This window comes from Podarcis liolepis, assembly GCF_965112155.1.
Source record: "Podarcis liolepis genome assembly, chromosome: 5".
Taxonomy (NCBI): domain Eukaryota; kingdom Metazoa; phylum Chordata; class Lepidosauria; order Squamata; family Lacertidae; genus Podarcis; species Podarcis liolepis.
In genome coordinates this window covers 16280653-16296519 of record NC_139556.1, presented here as the reverse complement: position 1 = coordinate 16296519, position 15867 = coordinate 16280653, and the positions used below count along the sequence as shown (strand labels likewise).

Below are 15867 nucleotides of genomic sequence, written 5' to 3'. Positions count from 1 at the left end.
CGTGGTAGGGAAGCTGGGTGCTATGAAAATCGAAGGTGGGGGCAAGGATGGAAAATGGCACCCTGTGCTTTGACTTGGCGTGGGGAGGGTGGCTTTGGCTTGGGACCTGAAACGATGCTTTGCTGCTTCCAAATCTCTGCCCCCACCCTTAAAGAGCCCCTTATTTCATCTTGTGTGGACAGGAACCACATCTCGAGCTGGAAAGGACGGAGATTACCCATAATTCCTGGAGATAACCAAATCCGAAAGCTACCATATTTTTTCGCTCTATAAGACGCACCTTTTCCCTCCTAAAAAGTAAGGGGAAATGTGTGTGCATCTTATGGAGCGAATGCAGGCTGCGCAGCTATCCCAGAAGCCAGAACAGCAAGAGGGATCGCTGCGCAGTGCTCCCTCTCGCTGTTCTAGCTTCTGGCTTAGCTGCGCGAAGCCTCCTCAAGGAAGGGGGAGCCTTCATCCCGCTGCTTTGCCCTCAGGGCTAGCTGCGCAGCGCTCCCTCTCACTGTTCTGGCTTCTGGGATAGCCCCTCTGTCCCTCCCCCCACCTCCCGAAAAAACCCCCAAGATCCCGGGGGCTTTTCCCCGAGGAGGGAGAAGGGCAGCCCATCAGTGACGGCTGCCCTTCTCCCTCCTCGAGGAAAAGCCTGCAAGTGCCACACACATGCTCCACGCTGCTTGTGAAAGGGAGCGCTGAGCAGAGCCTGGGATGCAAACAGGATCCACTCAGCGCTCCCTTTAAAGAATATTCTTTTTCTTGCATTCCCCCTCTGAAAAATAGAGGGGGAATGCAATCTTATGGAGCGAAAAATACGGTACTTTGATGGCTCGCCTAGAACTCTGCCAACTTATCTGTCTATCCCTGGATCCTGTCCTGATCACAGCCCCAAACTATGTGCAATGTTGCAGTGCCTAGCAATTCATCCTGAAGCTAGATGATGAGCGTATCCAAGAAGAGAGTCATTGTGGCCAAGACGGATATACTTTCTACGACTGTGGACTTAGACCAGGGACGTACTTCTAACTTCAGCCTTCCTTTTAAATTACTTTTACCATTAGTTCATTAATTCTTACTCACCCACTCATATGTACATACTTACGCCCTCCCTCCTAACACCCTTTGGACATTCTGCTTTTTGGCATGACTTCTTGCCCTCCAGATGAGGCCTGGGTGGCAGGTGCTTTGTGATGACTCGAGAGGATAGCTCACCTGCAATGTTGTTGATGCCTAACTCCACCCCTTTTGAGCATCTTCCCTCATGGTTTGGCCCCAACTTTGCCACTCCATGGCAGCTCCTCTGGGGATTGGGGGAGGGCTCTAATAATGTCACCGATGAGGTCACATGCGCCATCTTGCGAGCATCAGACCAAAATCCTCTAGGTGTGCAGGCCACAGCAGCAAATATCCACAGGTGGGCATAAATGCTTAATCAGGAATCTTTCACAACCAGGGCTTTCTACCACCCGTCCTAGTGCCAGCTGCCAATCTGATCGGATTTTGTTTATTTTACAGACATACAGGGTCAAGTTTGCTCGCTGCTCTGTAAGCTCCCAGTCTGCTCATAATGCATTGGCCGTTTTAGATACAGATACTCAGATCCACAGACTGTGCAGAGCCTACATGACATACCCTCCAACATTTCTCCAATGAAAAATAGAGACAACCTGTTTAATAAATTAATAATAATAATAATAATAATAATAATAATAATAATAATAATAAAACATTTTAAAAAATCCCTATACAGGGCTGCCTTCAGAAGTCTTCTAAAGGTGGTACAGTGGTACCTCGGGTTACATACACTTCAGGTTACATACGCTTCAGGTTACACACTCTGCTAACCCAGAAATAGTGCTTCAGGTTAAGAACTTTGCTTCAGGATAAGAACAGAAATCGTGCTCTGGCGGCGCGGAGGCAGCGGGAGGCCTCATTAGCTAAAGTGGTGCTTCAGGTTAAGAGCAATTTCAGGTTAAGAACAGACCTTCGGAACGAATTAAGTACTTAACCCGAGGTACCACTGTATAGTTATTTATCTCCTTGGTTCGCATGACTCCATACCCTCCAACATTTCTCCAATGAAAATAGGGACGTGCCCCATACTCTCCAACATTTCTCTGGTGAAAATAGGGACATCCTAAGGGACATTCCAGGATGAAATCAGAAACTGAGGCAGCTTCTTTAAATCCGGGACTGTCCCTGGAAAACAGGGACGCTTGGAGGGCCTGACAACACACCCACCTGCCCTGTCATTGGCTTAAGGGTAGTCAAGGTCTTAGAGAAGACAAGAAGCTCAGCAAAACAACGCAGGGACCAGGAGTGTTCCAGCAACCATCTCCTCCGCCCCAGTTCTTCACAGCCCCCTCCCCTCCTTCACTTTCTGCCACAACGCGCTGGATGGCGGAGCCTGCCTGGCTCCTAGAGTCTTGCTGGTTTACATTAATGAGATACATAAAGCTTAATCCAGCGGTGGCCTGAGCAGTTCTACAAAAGGAAGTAATAGCAGCCTGCCATGAGCAGTGTCGCTCAGGTAATTGGTTTATCTATCTGGAAGCAGGGGTAGCAATCTCCACCCAGACAGACTAGTAGTAAAGTCTCTTCCTTAAGGCTATTTCCTTTGTCTTTTCAATTGCTTTGCACATCCATGTGAGAGAGGGGGAGAGAGAGAGAGAGAGAAAAGAGAGGGGGGGAATGTTAATTTGTGAATTAATGGCTTTTCTCAGCGGAATTGTAAATTCAAATGTCATCTCACATGGTGATACTGCGCCTGGGCTTCTGAGGAAGAAATGATAAACGCCGCCCCCCTCTCCCATCCTCCCCCTCCCCAACATATACACACACAGACACACATTTGGCTCCTCTCCTCAAGAGAGAATCATGTAGGGCAAAACATGCTACTTTTAATTTGCAGTAACAGCACAACAGAGAATGCCGCGGTGGCTGCTTCCCACCCCTCCTCCTCCCTCGCATAACCTGGATGGCTCCCCGGATTGTGTCTCCCCTCATGCCCATTTCAAACATGTCTGAAAGCACAAAATTGTTTCCGCTCTCCCCTTTCCCCTTCCTTCCTTCTCCTCCACCACCCTCGCCAACCACTACCGAGAGCATCATTGGGCAGTGAGGAAGAGGGTCCCCTTTCTAAAGGGTACCGTGCTCCCTTCTCCTTCAGTAGTCAGGTGAATTAATGACCCTGAATTTAAAGTGAGCGCTGATATTCCGGCCTTCTTTGCCTGCCTTGCAAAAAGGGGAGGAAGGCTTCATTGTTCCTGAGCAGGAGGCGGGCAGTGGTGAGGGAGATTCATGGATGGAGATTGAATATGCAATTTTCTTTCACCTTGCCAAGAGCTGCCCCTGGGCTGTGCCTGGCCTAAATTCCCCCCCTCCTTCTATTTCCCCCATCTCTGCCATCTCTGGCCCTCCTACCTCCCTTTCATTCTTTCCAGAAAATTACCTTCAAAATTGATTTCCACTTTTACAAACAAATATAATGGGAACATGAAAGGGGGGAAAAGGCAAGTCCGTGCTATGATGAATTAAGGCTGTCAGAGGCTCCTCAAGTCATCTCTGCTTTGTTTTATGGGCCAATCGGGATTTTCTTTTGTCAGTGGTAGGTACTGACAACCACTTCCTGTACCCACAACTTAACTCAGGGTCTTAGCACTGGGAAGGGCTCCCTAGAAAATATCTAGTCTGCCCTCTGCCCAGAGGCAGGTGACCCTGTCACCAAGGCTATAGCCCTGGCAAATACCGCTGAATTAAACAGGACTTACTCCCAGGTAAGTGGGGCTAGCACGGCAGCCTTCATTATAAATGACTTGGCTCAAAAGAAAGGTCTTGATAGCCCATTAAAATGGGGAAATGTTTTATATTGGAGTCTAGAACTTGCGGAGAGGTACATCACAAAAAGAAGAAGATAAGAAAGACCATTTGTGGGTGATCAGTAGACTAACATATGGCGGTTGGTGCTGTGCTCTAAACCACTGAGCCTCTTGGGCTTGCTGATCGGAAGGTTGGTGGTTCAAATCCCCGTGACGGAGTGAGCTCCCATTGCTCTGTCCCAGCTCCTGCTAACCTAGCAGTTCAAAAGCACACCAATGCAAGGAGATAAATAGGTATCACTGTGGCGGGAAGGTAAACAGCGTTTCCATCATGGTGCTCCATTGCGCCAGAAGCGGTTCAGCCATGTTGACCACATGACCCAAAAAGCTGTCTGCGGACAAACGCCGGCTCCCTCGGGCTGAAAGCGAGATGAGCACCGCAACCCCATAGTCGCCTTTGACTGGACTTAACCGTCCAGGGGTCCTTAACCTTTCACCTTTACCTAACAGATGGTAGGTCTATAAAGAGTTGTCATTCCCAGGTTGCGAACAGCAGAAAGAAACAGAAGGAATGAGGCACTCCTTCAAATATTCAGGGCCCAACCCGTTAAAAGCTTTAATGGAAAGCACTGTCAAGTCAAGAGGTCAGTAGGACATATATTGCAGATGGATGGCTGTGAGAAGCAACCAGTGTTTTTCCTGCTCCCATACAACTCTCTGAATTTGAATTCAGAGGGAGCTTGAGAACTGTGCCTTCCGCTTGTGACAAAACAATTCTGATGACTCATTTGTCCTGACCTGGGATCAGGTGCCACACGCAAACGTGGAACTTTGGCGTCACAGAATTGGCCTGTGCATCTTCTGAGTCATCCTTCTTTCTCTCCTCCCTCCTCCTCCTCCTCCTCCTCCTTCAGATTGCTTGGAGAAGTTCGTGGTGGGGCATTGACTGACAGGCATCTCTCATTCCTACATCCTAATCTACTTGCTGGAGTGAGAACTTGACCTCTGGGAGCAAAGCTGGGAATAAACTGCCTCTTCAAAGCACAGCTTCATTTGGAGGCTGAAGGAAGCTGTTAAACACACCAGTCTGCCCTAACTTTTTTGTCACGATAGAGATTAGCGCAGCCTAGCTATCTGCGGCAGCAGGAGACAGGCAGCAGTAAGGAGGGCGCAGCTGCGTAACTAGAAGGTCACACGGGGTGCCACAACCACATCACAAAACTGCTCTTGTGGAAAAGGCCAGGGGTCACTGCTTTGCTGCAAGGCCACAGTCCTCCCGCTGATGGCAAAATATGGGTTTCCTCAGTACACAAACTTCTGCTGCTCCTCATCAAGAATACATGTTCAGCTGTGCCAGAAAAGCCCAGAGTTTGGGGATTCCCAAACCCCTCAGAGATTAGGGCTGCTGCTCCTTGCCTATTTCAGCAATGCAGGCGATGCTCTCGATCCCGCCATTAGGCAGACTGAGACAACCACCTCAGTCAGAGGATGCTGGGGGTAGGGGCATCACGAGCTCCCGCTTCTCCCTCCCGAGCCCCCAAACCATTTCTTTTTATTGTCGCATCACCTGTCTTGCACCAGCACAAGCCCAGTTTGGTCTACTGTCTCAGGTACAATGGAGGTTGCTACCCTATTTAACTGCCTCTCCTGTCAGCTAGGGAATCGGCTGGCGCTGTGGGTTAAACCACAGAGCCTAGGACTTGCCGATCAGAAGGTCAGCAGTTTGAATCCCCACAACAGGGTGAGCTCCCGTTGCTTGGTCCCTGCTCCTGCCAGCCTAGCAGTTTGAAAGTACGTCAAAGTGCAAGTAGATAAATAGGTACCGCTCCGGCGGGAAGGTAAACGGTGTTTCCGTGCGCTGCTCTGGTTTGCCGGAAGCGGCTTAGTCATGTTGCCCACATGACCCGGAAGCTGTTTGTGGACAAACACCGGCTCCCTCAGCCTATAGAGCGAGATGAGCGCTGCAATCCTAGAGTCGGCCATGACTGGATCTAATGATCAGGGGTCCCTCTACCTTTACCTGTCAGCTAAGAAGAAGTGTTTGGATTTGATATCCTGCTTTATCGCTACCCGAAGGAGTCTCAAAGCGGCTAACATTCTCCTTTCCCTTCCTCCCCCACAACAAACACTCTGTGAGGTGAATGGGGCTGAGAGACTTCAAAAAAGTGTGACTGGCCCAAGGTCACCCAGCAGCTGCATGTGGAGGAGCGGAGACGCGAACCCGGTTCCCCAGATTAAGACTCCACCGCTCTTAACCACTACACCACACTGGTGTAGTAGGCACCATCTTCTACTTTCCTTTCCATAGCAAAATGTTTTGGGCCAGCCCTCACCTCCTCTGTCTTTTTGTCAGACCAGAAAATTGCTGCTGTGGAAGAGAGTGTGGCTGCCTTGGCTGAAAACTTAATGCACCCCCCCCCTTTACCCCTCACAGAGCTACAGTCCCCAGCACCCTTAGCAAACTACATTCCCTGGGATCCTCTGAAGGGGATAAATGTGCTTTAAAGGTATCACATGTACACAGCTTGTATCTAGCCCAGCCAAGCAATTCCTTTACCCTCCCTTAGGGCTATATACAGCTTCTGCCTTCTTCAGATTTCTCCTCTAACTCCTCCCCATTTTTCTTGAGTTTCAGGGCTTCAGGAGCCAGCGTTACATAAGAGCATATGGGAAAGAACACACTCTTTAGGGATTCATAGGTAAAGGGACCCCCGACCGTTAGGTCCAGTCGCGGACGACTCTGGGGTTGCGGTGCTCATCTCGCTTTACTGGCCGAGGGAGCCGACGTTTGTCCACAGACAGTTATTCCGGGTCATGTGGCCAGCATGACTAAGCCATTTCTGGCGAGCCAGAACAGCGCACGGACACACTGTTTACTTTTCCGCCGGAGTGGTACCTATTTATCTACTTGCACTTTGACGTGCTTTCGAACTGCTAGGTTGGCAGGAGATGGGACTGAGCAACGGGAGCTCACCCTGTCACAGGGATTTGAACCGCCGACCTTCTGATCGGCAAGTCCTAAGCTCTGTGGTTTAGACCACAGCGCCACCCGAGTCCCTTAGAGATTCATACTTGACTGCAATAATAAGGTTACAGACTCCGCTAACCCAGAAATAGTGCTTCAGGTTAAGAACTTTGCTTCAGAATAAGAACAGAAATCAGGCTCCGGCGGCGCGGCAGCAGCAGGAGGCCCCATTAGCTAAAATGGTGCTTCAGGTTAAAAACAGTTTCAGCTTAAGAACGGACCTCCGGAACGAATTAAGTACTTAACCTGAGGTACCACTGTACTGTTCACTGGAAATATACTTTACTTTATACTTATTGTCACTTGTACAACCAGCCAGGGTGTGAATCATCCCTGAGAACTTTCCCCACTCTCCTGAGGCAACGTCCTTCCGCGATGTCATCCAGCGGATTCACGGGACAGCCCATAATATCTTGTGCTGTATTCACCACCCTCTGTAGGCACTTCCTATCAGTTGATGTCAAACCAGCCTTCCACACCGTGATGCAGTATGAAAGGACACTTTCTATTGTGGACCGATAGAAGGAGATCACCAAATGTTGATGGACATCATTCTTTCACTTACCAAAGGCAGCAGAACCTTCACCCACTTTCGGCAGGGGTCTCGCTTCCCTCAGGAACTTGACACAGTGCGTTCCCTTGCTTAATCCTTTCCCCACTGAATTGCTCAACTTAATCAAGAGTAAGCTTTGCAAACATTTCTTTCCCCCTTTGCTTTGTCTCAATTACATTTGGCTCGGGGCCAGAAATGGAGGGAAAGCTCAAACCACTTATTTCTTGATTTGGGAAGGCAGCAATTATGACATTTGAGATACCAGGCCACTCTAGCATCACGCCTCTCTAGGTCTTAAGTGGGTTTCCACAAGCTGATGTCTGTGTCGCTCCTGTGTGGGACCCTAATCTAGAGATCTCTTCAATCTATAAGTTACAGCCTCTCTTGTTCCTACAGTTACATAGACACAGGCAAGGAAGCGCTCTGCCTCAACTTATTTTTGTCCACCCTAAAATGGACAATAAGTGTGATTCCCTATTCCTTATTGGTCCGTTGCAGCAAAAACAATTACGAGCGTTGCGGTACCCTCAAGATTGATACATTTACTTGGGACATCGGTTTTTGTGGGTTGGAGCCGACCTGGACAGATGTGATTGCCTAAATTCAAGGCCAGATCGAGGTAGTTGTGAGTCCTGGTGCTGTTTACCTAAATAGGTAAAGGTAAAGGACCCCTGACCAATAGGTCCAGCCATGACTGACTCTGGGGTTGCGGCGCTCATCTCACTTTATTGGCCGAGGGAGCCGGCGTACAGCTTCCAGGTCATGTGGCCAGCATGACTAAGCCGCTTCTGGCAAACCAGAGCAGCACACGGAAATGCCGTTTACCTTCCCGCCAGAGTGGTACCTATTTATCTACTTGCACTTTGACGTGCTTTCAAACTGCTAGGTTGGCAGGAGCAGGGACCGAGCAACGGGAGCTCACCCAATCGCGGGGATTTGAACCGCCAACCTTCTGATCGGCAAGTCCTAGGCTCTGTGGTTTAACCCACAGCACCACCCACATCTCTAGTTTCCCTAAATAGGAATGCATAAAATAAGGTGACTCGCGTTATCTTAAAAACTACAAAAAAAATTGTGGACTTCTGTTCCACAAACAACAAAATATTATGCAGACCCTGGTAAACAAAAACAAAATACATTGACCATGTTCATTTTCTCATTTTAACTCTTATTCTTTTTGCTCACCTTGGGTCACTCACCAACTCTGGGCTTAGCCCACCCCGCATGGCTGTTGAGAAGAAGGAGGTATAAAATGACTGCAAGTGAAGACTTTGTGCTTGTATCAGAGGCATCCAATTGGGGCGTCTTTAACCAGAGTGATGCATCTCTGCAGTATAAACAGCCATGCCCCTCCGCCCCCTACAGATTAAAACAGCCCTAAAGCTTCATCGCCGAAGAATTGATGCTTTTGAATTATGGTGCTGGAGGAGACTCTTGAGAGTCCCATGGACTGCAAGAAGATCAAACACATCCATTCTGAAGGAAATCAGCCCTGAGTGCTCACTGGAAGGACAGATCCTGAAGCTGAGGCTCCAATACTTTGGCCACCTCATGAGAAGAGAAGACTCCCTGGAAAAGACCCTGATGTTGGGAAAGATGGAGGGAAACAAGGAGAAGGGGACGACAGAGGAGGAGATGGTTGGACAGTGTTCTCGAAGCTACCAGCATGAGTTTGACCAAACTGCGGGAGGCAGGGGAAGACAGGAGTGCCTGGCGTGCTCTGGTCCATGGGGTCACGAAGAGTCGGACACGACTAAACGACTAAACAACAACAACAACAAAGCTTCATCCAATCTTAATCTGGCCTCGTTACTGCAAGTTTTAGATGCATAAGTCCCATTCAGCTGAGCTTAATTCCAGGCCTGTAGTCACTGGGGCTGTGGAAAGCCAAGTTCTTAAAACGAAAGTGGTGACTCCCCGCTTGTGGAACGCTCTCCCCAGGAAGGCTTGCCTGGTTCCTTCATTACATATCTTTAGGTGCCAGACAAAAACGTTCTCCTCCTCCCAGGCCTTTGGCTAATTAAACACTCCACGACCTATTAAAATGGGGTGTGTGTGTGCAATTGTTTTTGTTTGTTACTATGGTATGCATTTTTGTGTTTTTATATTGTAAACTGCTTTGTAATCTTCGGATGAATGGCGCTGTGGAAATGTAACAAATTTAAAAATGATAAAGCAGTGGGATTTTTTAAAATAAAAAAATTACAGGTACAATAGTAAGGAAAAGCATACAGGCTGAATTCATAAAAGCACCGTATGAGGCTAAGTTTAGGATAAGCACAGTAACAACCTTGTGAGCCTATAAGGGGTGTTTTTTGTCTTTTTTTTCCACACGGGTGTTATCTTAACAATTGTTTTTCTTTTCACGTCTTATTTTACCTTGGGCACTTATGATTTTATACTGGGTACAAAAATTGTTTTAATTTTTTTAATCAGTACAGGTCGTACTTTCCCTAATTTTCCCAGCAAAAGCACTGTCCTGCCCAAACTGCAAAGCCAGCGAGAAAACTAATAGGATGTTGTAATATATTGTTTATTTTATTAATAACAATTTAATTGTGTTTGAGCTTATCAGATTATTCTATATCTGTCTATATTTAAGTAGTCCTTGTTTTGCACCAGTATGTACCTGGGAGTTAGACCCATTAAAAACAAAGAGATTTACTTTTGAGGAGACATGTACATCATTGTACTGTACATTGACTATACCATGAATTCTTCAGTTCCCGCAGAGCAGGAGATATGCCTAAGTCTCTTTGCAAATTGTTTGTATTTTCCATTTGCCGGGTGTGTGTGTGTGTGTTCTTTAACACCTACCCAGCCTAACACCTATTAGGCTGTAGCATTTGCAGAGAATAGCTTCTAGGGAGAACCTAAGCTTAGATTATCCCCCCACAAGAAAGATGTATTGCAGTTCCTAGAAAGAAAAGAAGGGCAAACAATGGAGGTTCCAAGGACTAGAAAATGAGGTAGAAGCAGGAAAGAAAAGTGCATTAAAGGAGAGGGGTAAATATGAGCTCTTTAGGACCCCAGGGATTTAGCCTAGCATCTAAGCACAACTCTGACTTCACTCACAGGCTAAAAATACTGAAAAGTGGAAGCAGCGAGAGGCAGGCTCGTTTCACAGAAATCGCTGAGATGATTGCCTGCACATTTTGTGTTACAACTTTCTTTCCAGGAAGGCTAGAAACTTCCAAAAGAAAAGAAAAGAAAAGAAAAGAAAACTCTGCATCTTGCTGGCAGGCAGTGTGGAGAGTCGATCTGATGTAGTGGGATAAAGGTGAAGGTGAAGGGACCCCTGACCATTAGGTCCAATCGTGACCGACTCTGGGGTTGCGCGCTCATCTCGCTCTATAGGCCAAGGGAGCCGGCGTTTGTCTGCAGACAGCTTCCGGGTCATGCGGCCAGCATGACTAAGCTGCTTCTGGTGAACCAGAGCAGCGCACGGAAACGCCGTTTACCTTCCTGCCGGAGCGGTACCTATTTATCTACTTGCACTTTGATGTGTTTTCGAACTGCTAGGTTGGAAGGAGCAGGGACCATGCAACGGGAGCTCACCCCGTCATGGGGATTCGAACCGCCAAGCTTCTGATCAGCAAGTCCTAGGCTCTGTGGTTTAACCCACAGCGCCACCCGCGCCCGGATGTAGTGGGATGCTAGGGTTCAAATTCCCCCTCAGCCAAGAAACTGAGTGACCTTGGCTGAGTTGCTGCCTCTCAGCCTAACCTACTTCACAGGGTTGCTTCCTTGGAGAAAAAGGTGGGATAGAAACACAATAAGTAAATAAAATAAAAGCATATGTCGCCATAATTTTTTTACAATCCTCTATATGTCTCAATGAGTTTGATGTGGTTTGAGGTAAATAAACATTGAATTGTAGCCTGGCAGCATAAGCCTCTGCAGAGTGGCTGGGGCAACCCAGCCAGATGGACAGGGTATAAATATTATTATTATTATTACTTAGAAGTAAGTCCCATTGAAGTTTACTTTCAGGTGTCTTCTATGACCTAGCAACAAGTTCCATTGAATTCTATGGGACTTGGTAGACATACAGTTGTGCTATTAATCTCTCAGGGGTCCATGCAGCCCTTCAAAATTGATTAGAACAACAACAACACAACAGTGTTCGTTTATATTGTGCTTTTTGAACGTTCGAAGCACATTGTACGCTCATTCATTTATCTTTGCAACAACCACGTAATTCCAGTGTTTTTGTTCTGCATTGCAGAAGGGGAACCAACGATTGCTGAGCACTGATCACAAATCACACCCTCAGCCTCACCACCAGCTCCTATGGTAAGAATCCTGCCACCATCAATTGCTTTGCCCACATCCATTTTTTCTTCTCAGGTTTTTTTTCCAGTTAAAATTTTCATCTGGGCGGTATCATTTCACACATGACTATCAAGCTTGAGCCAAGGGTTTTCACTGTGTTTATAAGCACAGAGTTCTCTCCATATCATTGATGCACATGAGTGCGCATATCAGTTCATGCCAACAAACACTGAGCATATACCAGGTGGAAACAAACGGAGACCATCTACATTTTCAGGAAGCGTTATTGGTACCTGGCAACATGGACTGGCATGTGGAGATCAGCGTTTGATGGAATAGTATAGGCAAAAGTCACCATTGCCTAGTGAAAGGCTATGAATTAGTTGTGGTGCTGCGCATAAAAACATACCCTTCCGGAAAGAAATGAAATTATATCTCTACCTTTTTCTGAAAGCTTCCCAAAAATCACATTCATCAGTGTGCAAAGCCTAAAGGGACCCCTGACCGTTAGGTCCAGTCGTGGGCGACTTAAAGGCAGAGACACCAGAGAAGCTAATCTGTAGAAGATCGCATAGATCAAATACATTGCACAACTTAATTCTTTCATTTTGGGCTTGCAAACCATGAGCTAAAGAGATTGGCAAAAAGAGGAGTATATTTTTCCCCGTTTTTCAATTCTGAATGCATGTTTTATTTGTAGGGTGCCAAAAAACAACAGCTGTCTCTCTCTCTCTCCTTAAAAATAATTCTGACATTCCTAAACCTTCTCTTACCCGGCCCTGAAAGCCAGGTTTTGTTTCTTGTCTTAAATATTGCTAGGGGGTTGGGTATACAAAGTGGATCTTTCCAGAATCACCCTTTTGCTGCCTTTGATTAGGAATTCAGGATAAGCCACCATGGTGTGAGTCCAAGGCTCCATCTAGAAACCGGGAGGGGAGTTTGTGCCTTGGCTCCGGGAACGAAATCGGCTGGCTTTGCCTCCTAACGAGAATTCAGCTGGTCATGAAAGACTTTCCGGGCCAGACGAGTTGTTGTTGTGGTGGTGCTGGTGATGGGAAACCATCCCTAATCTACGGCTAATCCAATATGCAAAGCACCTGCGAATCCTGGTCCAAAACTGGAGCTTAGGGGGTGGTAAGAGGGAGGGCAAAGAGAATGGGAATGAGAGGGGCAGAGCATAGGGGGGAGAAAGAAAAAGGAAATAAAAAAGGGGGGATGAACCCCTCCCTCCCCCTACCTTCGTCACGTTTCCTCTTCTCTCCATTCGACCGAGGAATCCCCAGAATCCCATTAATGGAGTAGGAGCCCACCGGATCATTGGAGGCACTGGAGACGGGAGGGGAGGCTGTATTGGGAACTGGACAAAATGAAAAGGGAGAGAGGCCCATGAGGAGAGCAGACGGTAGAAAGCTACAGGAGCACACCCTAGCCTCTCCAAAGGTAGCCCTGCTCACCCCGCTAAGGGAGACCCCCACCCCTTCGCAAAAAAATGCCTTTCAGTCGTCAACATAGCTCATAAATCCTTTGCAAAACACTTATTTCTGTCACACAACCTATCTCAGGATGTTCAAGGCTGGCTAGAATTCTCCTGGTTACGCCGGAAACCCCAGCTCTACAATCGAATTCGCCTACAGTGGTACCTCAGGTTACAGACGCTTCAGGTTACAGACTCCGCTAACCCAGAAATATTACCTCGGGTTAAGAACTTTGCTTCAGGATGAGAACAGAAATCGTGCAGTGGCAGCGGGAGGCCCCATTAGCTAAAGTGGTGCTTCAGGTTAAGAACAGTTTCAGGTTAAGAACAGACCTCCGGAACAAATTAAGTACTTAACCCGAGGTACCACTGTATGTCTATTTTGGTTTGTGTTTTACAAGACTCCGTTGTGCGTAGGATTTATTTACTTAGTTTCAGAATGGAAATGTGTATAATGCATTTTTTAATAATAATAAAAATCAAAGCACTGTACAACACACACACATATATATAATCTCCTATAAAAAACCAAAATCATAGATCACAGTCTAACTGTAAAAAGAATATATTTTCGCCTCTCTCTCTTTAGTTGTCTGCAGAAGCCTAGCAGATTAGAAAAGTTTTCAGGAAATGCATAAAAATTGAAGATGCCTCCTGAATCTCTGTTGGAAGAGCATTCCACAAGACTAGGAATGGGGGGTTGGCCGGTGAAAGAGAGAGAATGAATATTCATATCCGATAGGGAAGATTAGAATTTTGCAACATGACAGTAACTTTTAAAGGAGTTAAACCTGCAGGCAGATGCAACTAATAGACTATATGGAGATGGCGGAAATGACTGGCAGAATCCGAGACCAGGGAGAAGAGTTGGTGGAAGAAGATTGAAGGAAATTTAAAACTTATTTGCAGAAATATTGTAAAATTTTTGAATGTTGAGGACATTGAAATGAATTCCAGGGGTTCTAGCAACAAGGTAAAATGTAAGATTGGATTAATAATAGATAGACTAATAGGACATGAATTTGCTGAACCAATTTTTAAAAGGGATACAAAAATGGGAGACGTGAGGAAGTCAGGAAAATAAGTTAACTAAAGAGGAGAAATTAAGAAAGAGGGAATTTTTGTTTTCTTTTATATGTGTTTTTTCTTTTTCTTTTTTTGGTGTTTAATGTCTGTATTTTTGTACTTTATAACTTTGTATTTTTTTTGTTTTTTGTATTTTTCTAAACTTTTCTATTGTTAAAACCTAATAAAATATTATAAAAAAATAAACCTGCAGCTGCAGCTCACACAAGAGAAGATATTGTTTACAACCAGTGCTTGAGTTACAGAAGGTACACTTGAGGGTTGGGCAGCCCTCTTAACTTTTGTGATGGTGCCCTTGGCAACTGTGTCTAACAGGTATATATGATTTAGTTAAATTTAGGGACTAGGGGACTTGGTTTGTGGATTCCGTTAAAGAACTCTCCAGCTTCCTGACACCCCTCCCCATAATTAAAGCCCTATTTATGGCCCATTGTCATCCTGTTCACCTTCTAAAGTGTGTCCTTGCTTATGCTGTTGGATACTAGAACTGTAGCAAACTAGATGCCAGTCTCATGGTCAATAGAGGGCGGGGACTGTCCAAGCCATTAATGAGCATCGTCCTGCATTTGAGGGGATGTCTGAGCTAGAGAACAGTCTTCCTGCATTTGAAGACATCTTCCATTTGCAGGCCTGTCCAGTCTGGGTACCATTTAATGATGGAGAACTATTGGAAGGGAGAGCAGGGTAGCACGAAAGTTGCCCATTGGCCGTTAGTGCCTGGAGAGCAGAGGAAGCAGGCACCCAGATCACCTGGTCCCAATCTTCCTCACTATTTAAATTATAGCATTCCTTCCAAATTTGCATCAATTAGCGTGTGCAAATGTTATGCAAAGTGCCTGTGCCGCCACAAGCTCACCTTTCCCATCCTCAGAGCTGCTTTGCAACTCTTTTTAAATCAGATTTCGCATTACAAAAATAAGGCATATTAATGCTTAGGGAAGTTTGAGTTTACTGCAGGGCAATTGTTGGCCCCACCTGTCGTGTCAAAGTTAAAATCATTTTTGAATGACAGTTAAAGAAAGAAGCTCTTCTAAGTTCACCAGTTGTATTTCTTAGCCACTGAAATATCTCACCGAAGTTGAAATATACTCAGAGTCGCAAAGTGATTTCATGCTCTTTATTCAGCTCATAGTGGTGAGGAGGAATGAATGAAAGTCCCCTCACAGTATCTGCTTTATATACATTATTTACACAATGGGCTGCACATGATTGGCTAATTCCGGAATTCTACTGTAAGCCAATCAGGTTGTGGATTCACTTCTATCTGGAGCAGGATTGGGTGGTTCCTGCCAACCAATCATACTGCTGCATTGTTCTAGGACCAATCAGACTGCTGCATTCTGAATCCTATTGTTCTAGGACCAAACAGACTGCTGCAGTTTGGATCCTATTCAACTCAGTACATAACACTTGCTTGCTTGCTATATTTTTTAGCAGTAAATGAACATCATACTTTTGAACAAAGTTTTCTGTGAACACGAGAGCTGGGAAGTTGCTTGTTTAAAACACACACTTGCCAGCGGCATGTGGTCAGTGGACTACGGGGACTAGGTTAATCCCCTAAATGTTCCCGGCAAATCAGAGTATTAAAGTATTATAGCCTGCTGCCTCCTTCCCAAAAACCAGGAAGTTTCTGCTCCTC

At 46.2% G+C, this 15867-nt stretch overlaps 1 protein-coding gene across 14 annotated transcripts in view; it reads right to left on the bottom strand.

Annotated features, from left to right (window-relative positions):
• Positions 1–15867, bottom strand: part of PAX2 (paired box 2) — a 155424-nt gene that overhangs the window by 60193 nt on the left and 79364 nt on the right. For 13 of the 14 annotated variants that reach the window (XM_083502735.1, XM_083502729.1, XM_083502727.1 and 10 more), the window contains one exon: positions 12903–13022. The exons of the other annotated variant lie outside the window; for it this stretch is intronic. In XM_083502735.1, coding sequence (XP_083358861.1) covers positions 12903–13022 — 120 coding nt within the window. The remainder of the gene's footprint in view (positions 1–12902; positions 13023–15867) is intronic. 14 annotated transcript variants of the gene reach the window in all.